The sequence below is a fragment of the Drosophila takahashii genome, chromosome 3L, assembly GCF_030179915.1.
Source record: "Drosophila takahashii strain IR98-3 E-12201 chromosome 3L, DtakHiC1v2, whole genome shotgun sequence".
In the NCBI taxonomy this organism is placed as follows: Eukaryota; Metazoa; Arthropoda; class Insecta; order Diptera; family Drosophilidae; genus Drosophila; species Drosophila takahashii.
In genome coordinates, this window is record NC_091680.1 from 12,430,428 (window position 1) to 12,449,409 (window position 18,982).

An 18,982-nucleotide genomic window follows, 5' to 3' on the forward strand; every position below is an offset into this window, starting at 1 on the left:
AAACAACGGGGCTAAAATCGATACTGCTGCCCTGCCAGCACGCAGGCTTACGGAAAAAGGGGCTTGGACCCTGGAACCCGGATCCGGGCGGCAATGTGGAGCAGGCCCTGACACAGAGAGGCGGGACATAGGGGGGCGTGGCGGGTAGCGGGCGGTGGGCGGAAAATCCAATAAGCACGCGAACTCGAACTCGAACTCAAACCAACTCCAAAAATAGACATGGAGCCCAAGCTGCGGAAAATGCGCACAAAGCGGAGGGCCCACAAAAATGAAATACACTAGCTGGCAAATACAACCACCCACTCGACATCCCCCGAAAACACTCCAACGTACTCGGCGAACAAGACCCATATTTACCGGTGCACACAGAAAAAAAACTAGACTTAGATTCGATAGTGTTTTTCGCATATTAAAACACATATTTTTAATTCAGAGTTGGTTTTTAGATCAAAACTTTTGTATTCATTTTACTTTTATTTATTTCTTTAAAAAAAATAGGTTTTAAAGTCTAGAAAAATATATAACAAAAATATTTTAAGAAATAATAATTTTTTTGAATGATAAAAAACCAATCCAGATTTTGAAGAGGAGTATTAAGCTTTTGACTTGGAAATCTTAAGTTTATATTTATTTTAAAAATGGCAATAATGGTAATTATAAAAGTTATTTTCTCTTTGCTCATTAAAAAAATGTATTTACTGAATGGCTACATTGCATTGCATCATTTGCATTGCATCACTGCAACTGCGACTCACAGTATGCTGCACATTTGCTGTCGCCTCACCCAAAATAGAGCAAAAGTTCCTCCAAAATTTTTGTTGCATGTAGCAGGAGGCGGTGGGCGGGTCGCTCGGTGGGAAAATGCACTTTCCGGAATATTAATCAAATTACTTAGGTTGTAATTAAACATTTTAGGGCAGGGCAAAGACATGGTTCTACATTTGCTGGCCAAATTGCTCTTGAAAGCTCGGTTAGTTTGAACAATTTGGGGATAACTGAATAAAACGAAAAGCAAATTGTTTGTTTTACTAAAATGTAATATAAATACAATGGGAATTTTAAAATCATAAGTTAAGGGAAGTTTTATTCTCGTCAGCCTTATGTTTTAATTTATTATCTCTATTTATTTGATAATTTCTATTGACAAAATGTTTTATTAACCTTCATCATCAGACTTTTTATGTTGGTAATGTCAAAATCAGGATTAAATTAACCAAGTTATAAGCAGAAAAGTATGGGCAGCAGTCACATTCACAGTGATTTGTAAAATTACTAAGCCAATTTTCACCCAACCGACGAGACACTCGCTTCCACTCCAAGTAACCCAATTGAGAATCCGCCAGGACCTCCTCCTTCCACTTCCCGTTCCCCTGCTCCGCCGTTCCTTTGGCAAAGTCAAGGAGGATTGTGTAACTTGTAGCAGACGGAAGGGCCGGAGGAAGCCTGCTTGGGTAATGCCAACTTTCGACTGAGCCGTGCAGCAAATTTGTATTTGCATTTGTCGCACAATCAAATCTCAACAATAAAAACCAGCCACATTTAAAAAGGTTCTTCACTCGAGAAGAAAGTTAAATACTCTACTTATTTAAATAATCATTTTAGTATTTGTTAATTTGTTAGTATAAAATTAATATATATACCCTTTAAAATTCAAGAAAAGTTATAAAATAATATATTTAAAACTTTTTCTAGATTAATTTTAGTTTAAAAGTTAAATTTGAATACAAGTCTATCAAAAAGGTATTTATTTTAGATGTCTTTTCAATACAAATGTCTTAATAATTTCATTTATACAGCACGAAAGTCTTTTAAAAGGTTAGAACTTCCGTTCTGAGTAAAGAGTGCATTTGAACCGACCGGAAGTGACAGAGAAAGCTCAGTCAATGTCTATGCCACGCCTCCCGGGGCGGTGAGATGACTGTCTTTTGTTTGGGCCCACGTCCAAATGGAAAGGCAGCGACGATTGCGAAGATTGGGGCAGGACCTTCGGCTGCGAAGGATAAAGGATGTTGAGGCAGCCAGGCGGACCAACGATAAGCGTCTCCGCCGAGGAGGAGGTTCACCTTGGGTCTTAAGGCCCCCCATTTCGAACTGAGCTCAGCCCAATCCGCGCATTTATGGCAATTAAATTTGTCCTCTTCACAAAATGGCATCGTATCCTCTCGATAAGGCGAACCCATCGAGGAGCTTTCGAGGTGGCCTCGGTTAAATGAGCCATCAATTTGTTATTTATGTGCTTTCGGAAAAAGGCAATTGGGTTTTAAGCAGTTTAAGTGCATTCGTTTTGAGAGGATTTATTGTTATTCAAGCTTATTTATTATTTATTGATAATATAGTGCATATTTCTGTAAAGTATCTTAATATTTTCTGTTAATTAAAGGATACGCTTCATTAATCCTAAGAATTATCCATTATTCAATGGAACATCCAAAAGCTCCCTCCGAAATTCGCGGGACTTGGTACTTCCGGTCCGAAATCGCGACTCAAAAGGCAATGCACCGGGTGGCGCATTACCTTGGCTTAGTTAGCTTGCAGTTGGCACATTGTTTGCCTTATCGGCGAAGCGAACTTTCTGCAGCCACAACAAGTCGCGAAAAGAATCGAGGTCGGAGGTTACGGCCTGCACGCCAACACCGCGAAAGTGGGCCATAAATCTGTCCGGTTGTGGCCTTCTTTTTATTTGGTCATGTCGTGTTGAGCCACGCGAAAGTGCCGCGTATTCGAAATGGGCGGGTTCCGAGGAAATTATTGACAGGGAGTGACAAACCGCAGTTGGCAACTTCCCACAAATCATGTAATTGCATTGGGTCTGGGAGGAAGTGACTAGAAATTGTTGAGTGGTCTTAGATTGCGGAGTGTAAATGCTTCAAAAGCTAATAAAAGCAAGGAAAATAAGTGCAGTACAGTGATCCGACTGCAAAATACTCTCTAATGTGTATGTTATACCTAATACACAAGGGTATTATTGACTTTTTGGGTAAACCACACAAACATTACTGAGTAATAGAAGGTTAGATGGGACTCACGGGCCGAAAAAGGTCACCTTTTTAAATAAATTTTTTTGCATGATTTCAAATAATATTTGTTGATTGGTCGAAATTCTTTTTTAAGACACCTGGAAACTGTGTGCTCTTAAAATTAGCTACAAAATTTCATATTGTTAATTTAAGCTAACTAAAAATATTATTTGAACAAATATATGAAATGATTGTTAAATAAAGTTATTTATTTCAGGGACCGTAAATAATCATTATTTGAGATTTTTATTTTAAAAGGCCTACTGAGGTTTTTAAAAGTTTTAATCAACAATTTAACTGGTTTTATGCACTTTGTGGACAAGAGTAAAAAGAACGTTATTTTTGACGTTTAAAACCAAATATCACAGTAGTCTTTTTAAAATAAAAATCTCAAATAATGATTATTTACGGTCCCTGATTTATTTATTTTATTATGAAGTATTTTTTTTAAACGTAGAAGAAATCAAGAAATTAATGAAATTTTTTTAAAGTGTTAAGATTTCATATTATTAAAAAAAGAATCATCAGTCTTTGAAAGGACTTTCAGAGAACTGACACATGTGCATATACTCAAAGAAATCTCTGAGCTCCCTAAAACAAAACCCCCTGTGCAACCGGAAACCAGACCATTAACCCCAGGTGTATCTCCTTACCTCGTTACAGGTGAACCTCGCTAATTGCCGGTGAAGAAGGTGAAAGGCCAGCGATGCACAGTGCGAACGGAATGTAAAGGACAAGCGAGGCCCGAACAAGAAGCGAGTGAAAAACGAAGGACCAAGGACTGCGGACTGCGGACGAGGGGAAGCACTTTTCGAGAGGGCGGTTTCTCAGGGAGGCAAGGTGAATCTGTTCCAGCACACGATGTCATCGATCTCGGCGCAGGGCGTGGTCGAGCGAGCCTCCGCCGAGTTGTCCAAGCGGATCAATGGGCTGGGGCTGCGCTCGAAGCACCACCACAGCAGTACTTCCGGTGCTCCTCCTGCTGCCGGCGGCGGTGGAGGCGACCCAGCGTCCCCGGCCGGAGCCACGCCCCCGCCGGCAGCGCCCAGCGGCAAGACGTCGGTGATGGAGCGCGTGACGAACGCCCTGTGCGGCGGCGGCAACTCAAATTCCAACTCGGCTTCGAACAGCAACTCCACTTCGCCGGCAGCCGCTGCTCCTTCGCCCGCCAGCAATGCCAATCCTCCCCAGACGCCGGACAAGTCGTCGCGTGGCAGCAGCCCCAGTCCCGGAGGAATCCAGTCGCAGGTCCAGAACTCCACACACCACCTCCTGCAGCAGCAACAGCAACAGCAGCAACAGCAGCAGCAGCAACATCTGCAGCTGCAACAGTCGCAGCAGCAACACCTGCAGCTGCAGGCCTCCACGCTGATCAACTCCAATCACCATGTGATGGTGGGTCCTGCCCCGCCCACCGGCATGCCACTGGGCGCCCCGCCCACGCCCACAGTGAAGTCCATTGCCAAGCAGATGAACATAACCATACCGGGCGGAGGGGTGAATCCCACGGGCTCGCCCACCTTCAGCACCATGGGCATGGTGGCGGCCCAGAAGGCGGCGGCCAGTGCAGGCGGCACTCCACTGCAGCTGAGGAAGCAGCTGCCCAATCCTCACCTGCACCACCCGTACGGCAATATGTCGCCGCTGATTATGCAACAGCAGCAGCTCCACCCGCCGCCCATCCACAGCATCGAGCAGCTGATGCTGGACGACCGCTTTCTGAGCCGCTTCTTCCAGTACTTCTCCCCCTACGAGCGCCGCGTGCTCGCCCAGGTGTGCATCAAGTGGCGGGACACACTGTACCGCAGTCCGCGCTACTGGAGCGGCCTGCTGCCCACGCTGCAGTGCCGCGAGCTGCGCCAAATGCCCGGCTGCGATCGCGGCAAGCTCTACAACTCGCTCATCCGCCGCGGATTCCACGCCCTCGGACTCGTCGGCGCCTCCGACGAGGACGCCCTGGACGTGGTCCACTCCTTCCCGCTCGCCTCCAAGCACGTCCACTCGCTCAGCCTGCGCTGCTCCTCGATCAGCGACCGGGGACTGGAGACCCTGCTCGATCACCTGCAGGTGAGTGCTGATTATTTAAAAATCTATTAGAAATTATTCTTTGTATCTAATAATTGGGCTAGGAAGAAAGTCCTTAAGAATGCCCTTTTGAGTTTCTCTGCCTTGCTTATAACACTTAATACTTAATTAACCTAGATTTATCTTATTCGCATCATAAAATGCTGAACATTTTTAAAATATGATAACTCGTGAAATAGAATTATCCTCCTGGAAGTTTTCCCAAATTTCAAATAAATGAAAATATAAACAATCCATTTTGGACAGTTGTTTTTCGATAAAACTTTGACTAGAGCTATAAGCAAAATTCTATTTTTATTATTTATTATTTATGAAGCTTGTGAAATGTACATGTATAATTCTTAGATTTTAATAATTAACAAAAATAATAAAATATTATTATGTTATGATTAGTTTCGTTGCCTTTTTGATTGCGGTGAGTTTCAGGCTTAAATTAAAAAAATTAAATTAAATTTAAATCCATCCAGAAACAGAATTCTCCTAAAATTCGTATAAAATTTAACCGAATGTCTGAAAAAATTTGGCAAACTACTGTCGTATCTTTTCGCCCTTGAGATACCAGCAAATACTATATGTACAATATATAAACGAAATTCCCGTCTGCACATAAGCTCGAATAATGGGCTGTCGTTTGTTTAAAATGCAAGACAACTTGGCCCGGGGGGCAGACGGCAATGTCCGGAAATCTGAATCTGAATCTGGCCCCGAAGGCCATGCCATCCCAGCCCAGAGCAATCCGGTTTTCGGGGCCCAGCTGCCTTTCGTTTGGCTCAACCTCTGACTTGATTTGGGGTACGCTTTTTTTAAACCCCAATGGAGATGAGATGGGAAAATGTCCGAGAGACAGAGAGCGAATGTTTGGGCTGTGGGCGTTTTGGCCAGCGGCAAGTTGACAGTGGTCAGTCCCGCTTTGGGCCACAACCGAAATAAATTCGCACACGAAGACTGTGCGAATATCTGTGGGCTGGCTGGCTAACGAAATGAAAACTATTTTCATTTTATTTCGGGACTTCTTGTGCCGCGCGCCAGAGAAATGAAACGTGTCAGAGCTGAAAGTGTGTCATCGCCTGGCGAGTGTGGCCGAAATGCCGCCCCCTTTCGTCACCCGCCTGCCAGCATAATGAATTGATGCGATCAATTTCAGATGCAAATCACATCAAAGCCCTGTCATAAATTTCATTTAATTTAGCCTATTATTTTGTTGCGCTAATTTGAGCGAGTGTGCGAGTAGCACTCAATTGAAAGCACTCACAGTGCATTCATAATTTCTACGCTCCGCCAGGTGAATCTTTTATGAGATGCGCTCGAATGGCGGGCCACTGGGTTTTTGTTTTGCTGAAAAATTCCATGTTTTATTAGAATGAAAGCAGAAGAGCATGAACGGAAATTGTAGAGGAATTTGTTACTAAAACAAAATATTTTTAAAGCTTTAAGAATAATTTAATTTAAATGCGAGCAATAGGAAGAAAAAGTTTCTATACGAAAAAGAGATTTTTATTTTATTAAATGGTTTATATTCTAAAATTTTCAATGGGTTCTTAGATGTATCTCCCAATTTTCAATAATTACCTAGTTTGGTATTTCTTCTCTAAGCTTTAAGCACGAATCTCTCATTCACACTACTCATCCTTACTCATCCCGAGTAGCCGCAATAACCCATTATTTCTTGCTTGGTTATTCCACTCGCTTTGTCCTTATTACTGCTGCTTTCCCACTGATTTCATCTTTTTCGGTTTGCCGGTTTGCCGGACTGCCTCAATAATCCCAGGCAACCCCAATCGAATTTGGACGAACAAGTGGGGAGCTTAATTGATGGCCAACTGTGGTGAGGGCCCTGGGCGAACTAATCCATTCATTTCATGGACCAATCCCGAGCAATCTGGGAACCTAATCCACCAGGGGCCCAGCATGGGTCACCGGAAATGGCCCAATCCCACACACAGACACACACAAAAACATACAAACTGAGCAAGTGTAAACAGAAATCCACACACACATTCTTGCGGAGCCAGTAAAGTGGATAATGTTGGTGAACTGGATGCGGCCAAGTCCTCTATGAAGCAGCGTTCTACATGAATTTGCGGTCCTGTCAGCTCAGTCAGTCACACACTCATTGAGTAGATTGCTGTTGCCCTACTCTTCTTACCCCTCTGGTCTTTTGACTTTGATGGTACTGGTTTGTTAGGGTGTTTCTATTCTGATAGGTTCCGTATATTAATATATATTACCGAAAATAGTATAATTTAATTAATGCGTTGTTGGATACAAGTAGTTAGTTAGGTATTTAGTAAAATCTATACCCAATTTTGTTTAAAATCGTTGGTCATAGAATCAATATTAAAAGGGAACTCTGTTTTGTTTTTAGGTTTACCAATACTTCAATATCAATATTAAACGAATATTTGGGCTACACGGCGTATGAGTAATTTTTTCATTTTCCTTTTACAAATTTTAAAGACTTCTCTATGTAAAATATAAAAATATATAATAAGTAAAGGTAGAAGAGAAACTTTAGAATCATAATTTAGTTGCTTACAGAAGAAGAGTGACCTGTAAGGTAATAAAGTTAGGAGCTTAAAGTAAACTCCCGACAGCACAGGTCCACCCTGGTGTGCATACGTCACTCAGGTCTTAGGACTCGGGACTGCTAATGTCAGAATTAATCCACTGCGAATGCATGTCATGTTTATGAGCCTAGTTCCAATGCCAGGGTCTGAAATATCCAGATGAATGTGAGTTTGTGTGCGCAGGAAGCGCCCACAAATGGTTTGATTGCGAATTGTTGTCGCTGGCAATGTCAACAACAATGACACACTGGGGACGAGTTGGGTTTGGGTTTGCCATGATGCGAGAGGATCAACCGCAATGGGCTCAGGAATTTGACCTTGGGGACTCTGCGGAAAGTGCATGTGAACTGCCCCTACGGAATTTCCCAGGCCCCAAACCATACCCAAACATTTCCCGGAAAAACCCCAACATGCAACGCGAAATTAATGCTAGTTACTGCTGCGACGGAAATGCGGCGACTTTCCTGCATTCCTATACATATTTAATGGCAAAGGCACTGCAGTCGGCTCGGGCGAATATATGCGATTTCCGCATTGCCGCTCCGAAGTTTCCACTCCAGACTTCTGCGAGGGGGATTGAGAGCTCGTTGAACCCAGCCCCATTGACCCATAAAACTATGCTACGCTCTCTCACCTCCGGCTATTTAAATGCGAAAGCCTTTTCAGCTGCAGTTGCGAAATTAAATTGGCCAATTTATTTCAAATTCAAATTTTTACTCTCGTTTGAGGGATTGCATTTTATTTAATGCGCCTGATATTCATAAAATAAAGCAGTCAGCTTTTTATGTGTAGAACCACGAAATGCCATTGTTTTACAAAATTAAACAGAATATTAAATTATGGCATCATTTCGAGAAGTTAGCCGTACAAATAACAAAGGCTTAGTTGATAACATATAACAATATCACTAAAAAGTATCTGATTATGTATGCACAAATATTTATAATTTCAAATTGCAATATAGAGGGGCTGGATTTAATTAAAATGTGTCATTATGTATGCAATTCATATTTAATCTAGTTCGAAACACCATAGCTCTACAATTTAAGCGAAAAACTGCCATCGCTGAACAGCAAACCTCAGAAACCGAGGCAAAAACACTGGAAAACTTTATCGCAACTAAATAGTCACACATCCGAGCATGTGTGTGCCGCCATTAGCATTTCATTGTGGAACTCCTCTCCTTTGCGTGGTTGACTTTTCCCATCGATTTTGCCTCCTGCCGACACATGGTACCGAAAAAAAGAAAAAAAGAAGGAAAAAAGTTTCCCTTGGCTACGGCTACGTGTTTTGTGTTAGCCAGCCAGGGGAAAAAGTTCCACAATTGTCCATAAAAACAAAATACGGTTCGTGGGGAGAGGACAAAATCTAAACAACAACCGAGCATTTACCATTCATAATGAAGTCATGCCAAAGGCTTGGCTGGTTGTTGGGCTTCCTCTGCTGATTGTTGGCAAAGTTAACCGATGTACAGAATCCAATTACTGGCCCTGTGTACTAAACACATTCGTAATTAGACCATTTAATTCGCTAATGAGTCGGATTCCTGCTTTGTATTTACTCAGATAGGATTAGGATTAGGATTTGAAAGGGTTTGGGTATACTTAAGGATTTTTTTGAGATACTATTTTTTATAGATGTCCTTTTCTGACATTATTACATAACACTGTAAAGCTTCTTTTGCTAAGCTAAAGTTTATATGAAAAATGTTTCTTTCCTGTTATTTCATGTTTTTATTTTTCCTGCATTTTATTAACCTTTCGTGCTGAGAAAAAGTAATTTAATCCAAAACGAACGTTGCGTTGAATGGATTAATTTTGATTTATTACACAGACTCACGGGCATTCGCATTAGGGATTCGGATTAAATTGGTATCTTGCTGTTTTAGCTGTTTACGTTTTGTTATTTCTCCTGTTTTGCGTCAACAATAAAAATAATTGTTGTTCAGCCGCGGGAGTGAGAATTGTTCGCGCTTAATGCGTTTTGTGTGTGACCATCCTTGGGATTTTCATTTTTATACCGTGCTTCCGGCTGCATTTGCTGTTTATTATCGCCTTTGTTGCCTTGTTTCCGGTTTTACGGGAGGGGAAATGGGTTGAAATCGAGGGGCCCAACAACAATGGCGTCCATATCCCGACACAAAGTCTGCCACTCGAACGGGGTCGCCTCCATCGAGAGATGTTATGTGTTTTTCTCGCTTTTACTTCCTCGACAATGTTTTGCTCTTGAAAAGGTCAAAGTTTATCCGGTTATAGGGAATTAAATTGCTCGTATAACGCATTGAAAAATTATTCCCAGTTAGCAGAAAAGTTTTCTCAATTTTGTTGACTTGTAAATCTCGGCATCAAAAGTTGGGAGCAGTGCAATTTAATTTAATTTCAATGGATTCCCACTCTTTTTCTAGTTCTTTAAATCGGTGCACCACCAGGTGGCACCTGTAATTTGTTTAATCTCTTTGGTCGGTTTTCCATTCAATTTTCCCTCATTCCACGCACACAATCCAAGCTATGCAATTTTTCCTATATTGTTTACGCTCCACAGAATGATATATAGTGTAAATTCAAATTAGGTTTCTATCTTTGGGCCATTGTGTAAAGGACATATTATAGAAAGCAACTAATTGCATTCCTTTAACTTTATTTAATAAGTCTTTTGTAATTACTTTGCTCAATTTATTTACAAAGAAGCGTGGAATCATTTTGTGGTCGTCAAGGAAAACTAAGAGCATCATTTAATTATGTGGAAATTCAAAATGTTCTTTAGCAGATGCTTAATAAGTAAACCCACCTGAGATTTAAACAATTTTATACCATTTTCATACATATTCGTGTATATCTGTTTTATGTAAAAATATAAGCACGGAGGTATTTTCGTTTTGATATTTTTCACTCGCCTCCCATTGGTGTTTATTTTTTTTCTGCTAGCCAAGTGTCAACGTTTATGAACGCTGTGAAATGTCCAAAAGTATTTTAGAATTCATCGGATGGCAGATCATAAAAACATTTGACGATTTCATGACAGAGCAGTCACCCTTTTAGACGAATATAGCAAATTTTAGACCAAGTGGATCGCAACCAAACTCAAGAATTTTCCAAGTAATATCGAGCATTTTTCTCAGTCATGGGAAATGATTTTCGGAATGTTCTTAAATTTTTAAATAATCAAGTTCATTGCCAAAAATACAGACACACCTCTAACAAAGTAAAAGTGCTTTAAAACTGTTTTAAAAACTCATTTAAACACGGCGTTCATTTATAAAATTGTCAACTGATTTAACGAATTTTTGTTTTAACAAACTACTAATTATGCTGCTAAATTATCATTAAATAATAAGGCAACATAACTTATGACAACGGAATCATGCCCGCAATCTTTTGTTGCAACCCGAAAAATTTTCTAATGAAAACATCTGTTTACAATTGGTTTATTGAATTTTGTTTACAAATAAAATCAAAATGCAATCATATGGCATTAATTGCTTTTCTGCAGAGGTATTCTGGAAAAACTAAATTTATCACTTAAAAATACTACTGATTTTATTTGCATTTCAATTCCTATTTTTAAATGTCCAAATTTAAGTCAATAGACTTTTTAAAATAATTATAAACTCTTCTCTGTAAATATAAAATAAAACTAATATTTTATTCATTAAAAGTGTAGTCTCTTAAAATAATAAAATAAATAATAAAAACTGATTTCTGGCATGGTGAAACTGTTTGTAAAGAGTTTGCTTGGTCCAAGTAAAGTAAAGACGTTAAATACATAAGCTTTTTCATTAAAAATAAAACATGTATTAAGTTTTTTTAATAAAGCCTTCATGAATGTAGTTTGTAATATTGTAATCCTTTAATTTGCAGAGTCTGTTTGAACTGGAGCTGGCTGGCTGCAACGAGGTGACCGAGGCGGGTCTGTGGGCGTGTCTCACGCCCCGCATCGTGTCCCTGTCCCTGGCGGACTGCATCAATATCGCGGACGAGGCGGTGGGCGCGGTGGCCCAGCTGCTGCCCTCCCTCTACGAGTTCTCGCTGCAGGCAAGTCCAGATTGACGAGGATCCGGCCCGCCCTCGCGTATCGAATTAATTGAATCTCCTCTCGGTCCCAACAGGCTTACCACGTCACGGATGCGGCACTCGGCTACTTCTCGCCCAAACAGAGCCACAGCCTCAGCATCCTGCGGCTGCAGTCGTGCTGGGAACTAACCAACCATGGCATCGTTAATATCGGTAAGCGACACTTTGCCCCGCCAATTAATCAAATAACATGTGGAACGAATATGGGGATCCAATTTGTCCCGCAAACTGCACAGAAAAAAATACTCCAAAGTAAAAACTCTGGGTTTCCTATAAAGTAAAGCCCAATTGGAAAATGTTAAGCTAAAGGTTATAATATATTTTAATTAAGAAAATTAGATAAATCTTAACCAAACTATTTAAATATAAATATTAGTTAAAATTTTAATTAGTCCTAACTTTATTATTTTAATATTTAGTAAGGCTACAGAAATGATATTTGTTGTTTTCTGTGTGTTTGAAAAATGGCAAAAGCTTTCGTTTCGCCTCACAATCAGAATGGTTGAGCAATGCTAAGAGCCGTCTCCATCGGTCGTTATGTTTAATTCAGAAATGTGGATAACTGGGTGGACGCGGGTAATGATGTTCCTCACATCCGTGCTGGTAGTGGTCCGAAAAAACTGCGCAGGACATCCGCCGGGAGTGTGCCAATGGAAGCCCGAGTTGTAAAAGAAATGCGAACATAACATTGCGAATGAAGTGCCCGTGTTGGGAGTGAGGGGGCACTATCCCTCACGGGTTTGTCCCGCTTCCGAAACCGGGTTTCTTTGGGCCCCCAACATCATGTCTAAACATTGCACTCAACTAATTGAAACTTTTTGTGGGACACTTTTTGTGCGATTCTGTTTCCTGGCAAACAGAGAAAGCAGCTTTTTTACATCCTTTGACGTCACATCGGCAAAGAACCCTTTTCACTAGCAAATTGGCAGGGTCCAGTCCCTAAGACTGGCCACCACTGATGTAACTGGCTTTAGGAATTACCAAGCAAACAAAAAATATAAAGGCAAACAACAGTTTTATTGCGGAAAAAATAAAATAATATAACTATAAATAAAAATGTCTCTAAAGCGCTGGTTTAAGAGGAATTCCAAACAAATACGTAGAAATGGTCAAACAAACCAATGAATAAATAAGCAAAAAAATTGAGTCCGTTCGGGATTTATTTTGGTGTAAACGAAAAAAGTACACTTTTGGTTAAATGATTCTACATGCGAATAAGTCGGAAACAATGGTTTTAAAACAAAAATAAATAAATACCTATATCAGTTATTTAATCTATTTTATAGCCTTGTTTTTGATATGGTTTTAAATAATATTTTACTTATTTTCATCGCAAATCATAGTCCACCAAAATATCAGATAAATAAGCACTACAGAATGTTTTACAAAAATAGCAGAAATAAATGAAGTTTTGATGTAGCCATTATTCTTTATTAAAAGCAACATTTTATATCCCGTGAACCGTTCGATTGAGGCCGTATTTTTCCATGCCCAAAGCCACTACATCTGGCGTCGTTTGCTTGGAACACATCCTACGGATAAACTTGGCCATAAACCACTTTAATTGACGGCCGCATTGCCTCGCAGCTGAGCAATTTTAAGGGGTGCTTAGGGGCTTTTTCAGGCGCCTGAACGTAAACTCATTTAATATGCGATCGACAGGGCTGGCAAACATAAGCCCGAGCCACTTGAGCAGGGTTAAGGGTGAAGGGTGAAGGGTGAAGGGTCGGCAGTTTTCGCTTTGCCTATGCTCGCTGCTTTGACCTTTGACGACGCCCACCTGAGTTTCTGAGTCCTGAGTTCCAGGAGCTGCCTCTTCAGTCTGTTCCGGTACGGGTGAGGTTTGAGTTTTGGGGGAAAACTTTGCAATCAATTTCATGGCACGTCATTTTCTTTCCAACCATCTCGCCTCATCCCCCTGCTCAATCAACAAAGGCGAAGGGCTGCCTTTTCCCTATCCTCGTCATACATTGCGCCACAAATTAAGCTGCAGTTTGCTGCAGGCGCCCAGGTAGATGGCTTTCCTCGACTGGATTTTCCGCCGCTTCACCCCTCGCTTTTCCATTGCATTTCCCAGCTCCTACGGCTTCAGCAGTTAACCAGCCAGATTTCTGCCTGCAGAGCTGCGCATCGAAATCGAATTATCGCAGTTCACTGATCATCGATGCGGATGTGGGTGCAGGCTTTATGACACTGATTTGCATAGATACACCTGGACAGAAACTCCTGAAGAATTCTAAAAAATATATAAATAAATTTTAAACAAAAAAAAAATTGTGCGTTAGTTCCGGAAAAATTAAAATCTTTTCTAACTAGATTTATAGATTTTTTAAAATAAATTAAAGTAATAAGGATAGGTCTACGCAAACTCATCAAAAAAGTGTCAATAACTTTCCATAATAAATCTCATCCTTTTGCTTAAACTTTTAGTCTGCTAGAGCTGAAAAATAAACAGCCCAACTATGATTTTTACAGCTTAGGGACACTGGAATATTTATAAAATATCAAAACAAACATAAACTGGGCATATTTTGTGCGTCTGCAAACAGCTTGATGGATGACGGAGCCTCAAAAGCCCGAAAAGCCAGTAACAAAAGTATAAAAAGCATATTACACATCCGCCCCGTATAACAAAGATTGGCTTCGTTTTCGCCGTCTGTCTGTGTGTCTGTCTGTGTTTGTGTTTGTGCAGGGCGGGGGGCGGTGGCAGGGGGCGTGGCTTACGATTCGTGAGGACATAAGCAAATAGGCGCCATATTTAATGGCGGCATTTTGTATAAATTGCAGCCCAATCATAAACTGTTTGCCCAGCAAGCATAAACAAGTCAACAAAAAAATACGAATCAAATACAAGCAAGAGAATAAATTAAAGGCACGAATAAATTTGAGCCTGAAATTATTTATTTTACGATTTAATTTAAGTGACCGCATTCCGGAAATACATGTTTAATTAATAGTCATTCAAAGGCCTCGAAAACCCTTAACACTCAATTCTCGGAGGACAATTTAATCATTTATTTATTTCCACAATAATTGAAGCACATAGTAATTGCAGTCCTGTGGCATTTTCTGGACATGATTGCAGTTTTAAAGCAGATGGGATAATTCGATGACACAAATATACTTTAATATTTTTTGTACCCAAATAAATCAAGGTAAAAATTATATCATTTAAAAATAACAGTTTTTAAATATGAAGGATTAGGTTATAAAAAAATTAAATACATTTTAGTAACTCTTAAAAAATTCTGTAGTTATCTAAAATAATTTTAAAGTGCAGCACTCAAATCTGGTTTTATTGCCTCGCCAACGCAATATGAACTTCGAAGTTTACCTTAAGTTTAAGACTTGTATTTAAAGCGCAACCTTGTTGCTGCTAAACTCGCAGGCTAAGCCGTTGTCAGAAGTTAGCTAAGCCCGTTCACAGTTTTCAGTTTCCAGTTTTCAGTGGCCTGATGTTGAACTTTTTGCCCCGGCGGCGGGTAAACTTTTAATAACAACTCCCAGTCCGTTTCCGCTGCCCAGCGGCCATGAAAACGGCTGTCACAGGGGCGAACGGCACTGCCTGCGGTGCTTATCACAACATCGAGAAGCCATTTAGCTAATTGCATTTGGCATCTAATTGAATTGGGCCAGGCTCCAGGTTCAGTTTCGGAGTGATGGCTCCGCTCACAGGAGACAGCGAGGGCTCAGTTCGCTGGGCTGGCATTTGGCCAGAACCATTTTTATGGCCCATTTCAACACTGACGAAAAAGCATATCTTTTTTGTACAAAACTCTTGATGTATATGGATTTTTTATAACATAAAGGACATCGTTTTATCCGTTTTACAAGGAAAAATGGAAAACTTGTCTTTAATTCCGAAAGTTGCCAAAAGTACTTTCCATGCATTGTTTCAACTCTTTTTCCAACTTGTACAGCATTATAAAATAAATATATTATTATTTTTGAGACTAACATTTGATATACATTTTTTTTAGCAGGAAATATTTTTGATTTACATCAATGATAAGGAAAAATTATACATTTATTTTTCCACAAAATTGCCTTGGAAAATCTTTGTGGGTCTAGCTCCACCAGTTTCTTATACACTTTGACAGGGATATGAAATAAATAGGAGCTGTGCCGACCAGTTTGTGAGCTATTTTTCTCCGTGAATGGTTCTTTTCTTTTTTGGCTCGGGACATGTGGCTGCGACTTTAGTTGCTACTTCGGGATTTGAATGCGAGGTGACACATCATTTGGCACGCAATCCGCCTCGCAGGCGGAACCGGAAGAGCGGCTGGCTGGCTGACTGACTGAATGACTGACTGACACATTGACAGGACGCCCTTGCTGGCCGCGTCGTTAATTGCCGGCGAGGTCGTTCAACCGGGCGTATGCGTGATTTATTAGTTCGCACGTGAACGAGCGAACATCGCGAATGCGAATTGCGAGTGGCGAAACGTAAGCGAAACAATGAACAAGTTAATCTCCCATTAATTAACAGTGTCATCAGAAATGCCGCCTTTCATTTAGCAGAGCCCGAGCGAAGAAATAATGAATTGAGGCAACTAAAATCCTCGTCGGGCGACAAATCAGATTCCACTATAGGAAGCTTTTCACTCTATGTGAAAAGTGACCACAGCTGATGAATAAATCAGGGGCGTAACCAATCTATGTCTGTGTGAAATAAAAGTCTATCAGGATGGGTGATAATTTTAATAATTATTTAAACAAATTTAATATTTGAACTAATATCCGAAAGGTTTTTTTTCGTTGATTTAAAACTAAAGTTCTCTGTGAAAATAAATTGGAATTATAGAAAATTTATTAATCACAAAGGCTTTTCAATTTAAAATTTTTAAAAGTCAATAGACCTTTTTTATTATTTTCTAAAATTGCATTTAAATAGATTGGTCGTAAATGTAGCATTTGATTTTTTCGCAATTGTAGTATAAACATATTTCTGAACCCCTTTAAAGCCCCCTCAAGACGCCCATAGAAAACAAGCTTCTTGATTGCCAAACACACTGAGCGTTGGGATGTTGGGTGATACTGCTAATGAAGTGGTTGCGGTTCGTTTCGCGCCTGAACAATTGCACTTGTCGACGCGAAAGCGACATGTCCATCAATTTAACCGCAAACTGCACTACACCCGAGGCATCATCCATCCACCCGCTGATTCCTTTTAACCCTCCCCAAATTTAGAGAGAATTGCCAGCCAATCTGTTTGTTTGAATGCTCACGAAGAAAATGCAGTCTGCATCCCGACCATCAATCAGCCACAAAAAAATATATATATACTTGTATGCATTTGTAATGTATTGGCTTGCTGAACTAGTTTAAATATTCCTCTTAAATCGATTTTTCATTTTGAAAAATATGTGGTATATAATAATTATTTATTTATGATAAGTTTACCAAAAGACGATTTTTATTTTAGTTTTGCAGTTTACAGTTTACACTTAAGGACCACCCCAATAATGACTCAGTTGCCATAGAAAAAAAAACTTGTTTACAATACTTATAAGTATATACGGTTGGGGCTATTACTTTACTTACTTTTGCTGTATTTTCTTACCCTCTTTGCTTTTGGCAGAGACAAAATTCCTGCTCGCCGAGGCATCGAATTCATCTTATTCAGGCAGCAGCATCGCCAGCTGTCCGCCCCGGACCCAAAAAATTGATAAACCTCCCCGGTTTTCTGGGTTGGGGCCAGGGGCGTTGGAATTCCGTATCCCCCGGCCACCCCTCGTCCATTTACTCCTAGTCGCGGTTGGTCCCTTGCCCCCTAGATGATGTGCGCCCGTTGGGCGTCGTGTTTATTTAATTACATTTGCATTTTCAAGGCGCTCGACGTTGCTCCTGTGCCGGTGTGTTGTCGTTGTCTTTGTTGGTTTTTTTGCGCTCACTCTCGCTGAGCAATTTTTAATTAACTTTATTTTTATAAAAGCTCTTTGGGGGGCGATGGCATCGTTTCGTCCCCCCGGCACGCACTGTCCCTCCTGCACTGGGTATTTGGCCAAATTGTCAATCAATTGTCAGCTGGCAGTGACCATGAACTTAACGTAATTCTCACAAACTTGCGTGATCTAAAAAGTACCTGAAGTGCAGTGAATGCAGCGACGTGGAAATTGCACTCCCAGCTAATTAAAGGTTAATTATTTGCAGATTTTTTAAGAGCAAATTAATTATTTTTTTAAGTATTCTAATAGATTTATATTTTTTCAAAGTAAAGAATATTTTGTAATTTTTAACTAAGCAAAATCTAACCAACAAATTAAAATTATTACTCTAGAACTTTAAAATTTTCTAATATTTTGAAAACATTTAAGTTAAATAAACTTTTAGTGCCATCTCTAACATGCTCGTTCAACCATGATAATTTTTTGTAAAAGAGATGTACAAATAAAGTGTTATTAAGTGGTCAATGTCATTGTAGTTTGTAATATGCATTTCCAATTAAATGGCACTTGTTGGGCAAATAAATAACCAATAAACTGCCAAAGGCAGGCCTAAATGAAATGAAATATATAAAATGCACATAGATTGCTTTTTAAAGCACAAAATGTCAGATAGCAGATAGAGGGCAAGGACAAATGGGTTTTGCACTCCACCTCCCCCTTAGATGTTCCACAATTTCCCCCTCCTCACAGAATACATAGTACATACGCACATAACGTCAACTTGAATGCAAACATGCAAGTTCAAAGTTGAGGGCCAGGCTACAAGGAACATAATTGCTGGCTTATGTAATGCGATTTGAGAGGCTGCCACATGCAGAAAGTTTCATCGCAAAAAGGGTTGCGAAAAGGCAAAGGCAAAAGCCCACAGAATGTGTGTGGGCGGTGGAAATTCTATTTTAATTGCATTTGATGGCAGCTGAGACAGGCACACGCACTCGGAATTACGGCGGAAATAGTTGCACGCAATGACGCACGCCGGAAAATCAGAGGAAGAGGAAAAATTACCAGCTGCCAATGCATTAGAGCCCACACAAAACTATCCCTGGAACGCACATCACATCACCAAGCTGCTGATTTTCATGTTGATGATGCTGTCAGTTTGCCGACAGCCGGGCCCTAAACAGACCACCAAGTCCCTATTTATACTGGCCATTATATATAGTTGCAGGCGGCCATGTGGAGGGCAGGATTACCCCACTGCCTGCCGGAGAAAGTGGCAGCTGTTGGGACTTTGTGTCACTTTCACCGGACTGCGAGGAAAGTGTCAAGTGAGATTATACACAAAAGTCAAACGG

At 40.4% G+C, this 18,982-nt stretch overlaps 1 protein-coding gene across 2 annotated transcripts in view; it reads left to right on the forward strand.

The window, feature by feature from the left end:
• LOC108054168 (F-box/LRR-repeat protein 16) overlaps nt 1–18,982 on the forward strand; it is a 32,542-nt gene that overhangs the window by 3,004 nt on the left and 10,556 nt on the right. The window contains exons 2-4 of one of the 2 annotated variants that reach the window (XM_070214672.1): nt 3,681–5,084; nt 11,527–11,700; nt 11,775–11,892. In XM_070214672.1, coding sequence (XP_070070773.1) covers nt 3,879–5,084; nt 11,527–11,700; nt 11,775–11,892 — 1,498 coding nt within the window. In that variant the 5' untranslated portion in view covers nt 3,681–3,878. Of the gene's footprint in view, nt 1–3,560; nt 5,085–11,526; nt 11,701–11,774; nt 11,893–18,982 lie in introns of those variants that run through there. The other variant, XR_011418466.1, reaches the window with a different exon arrangement.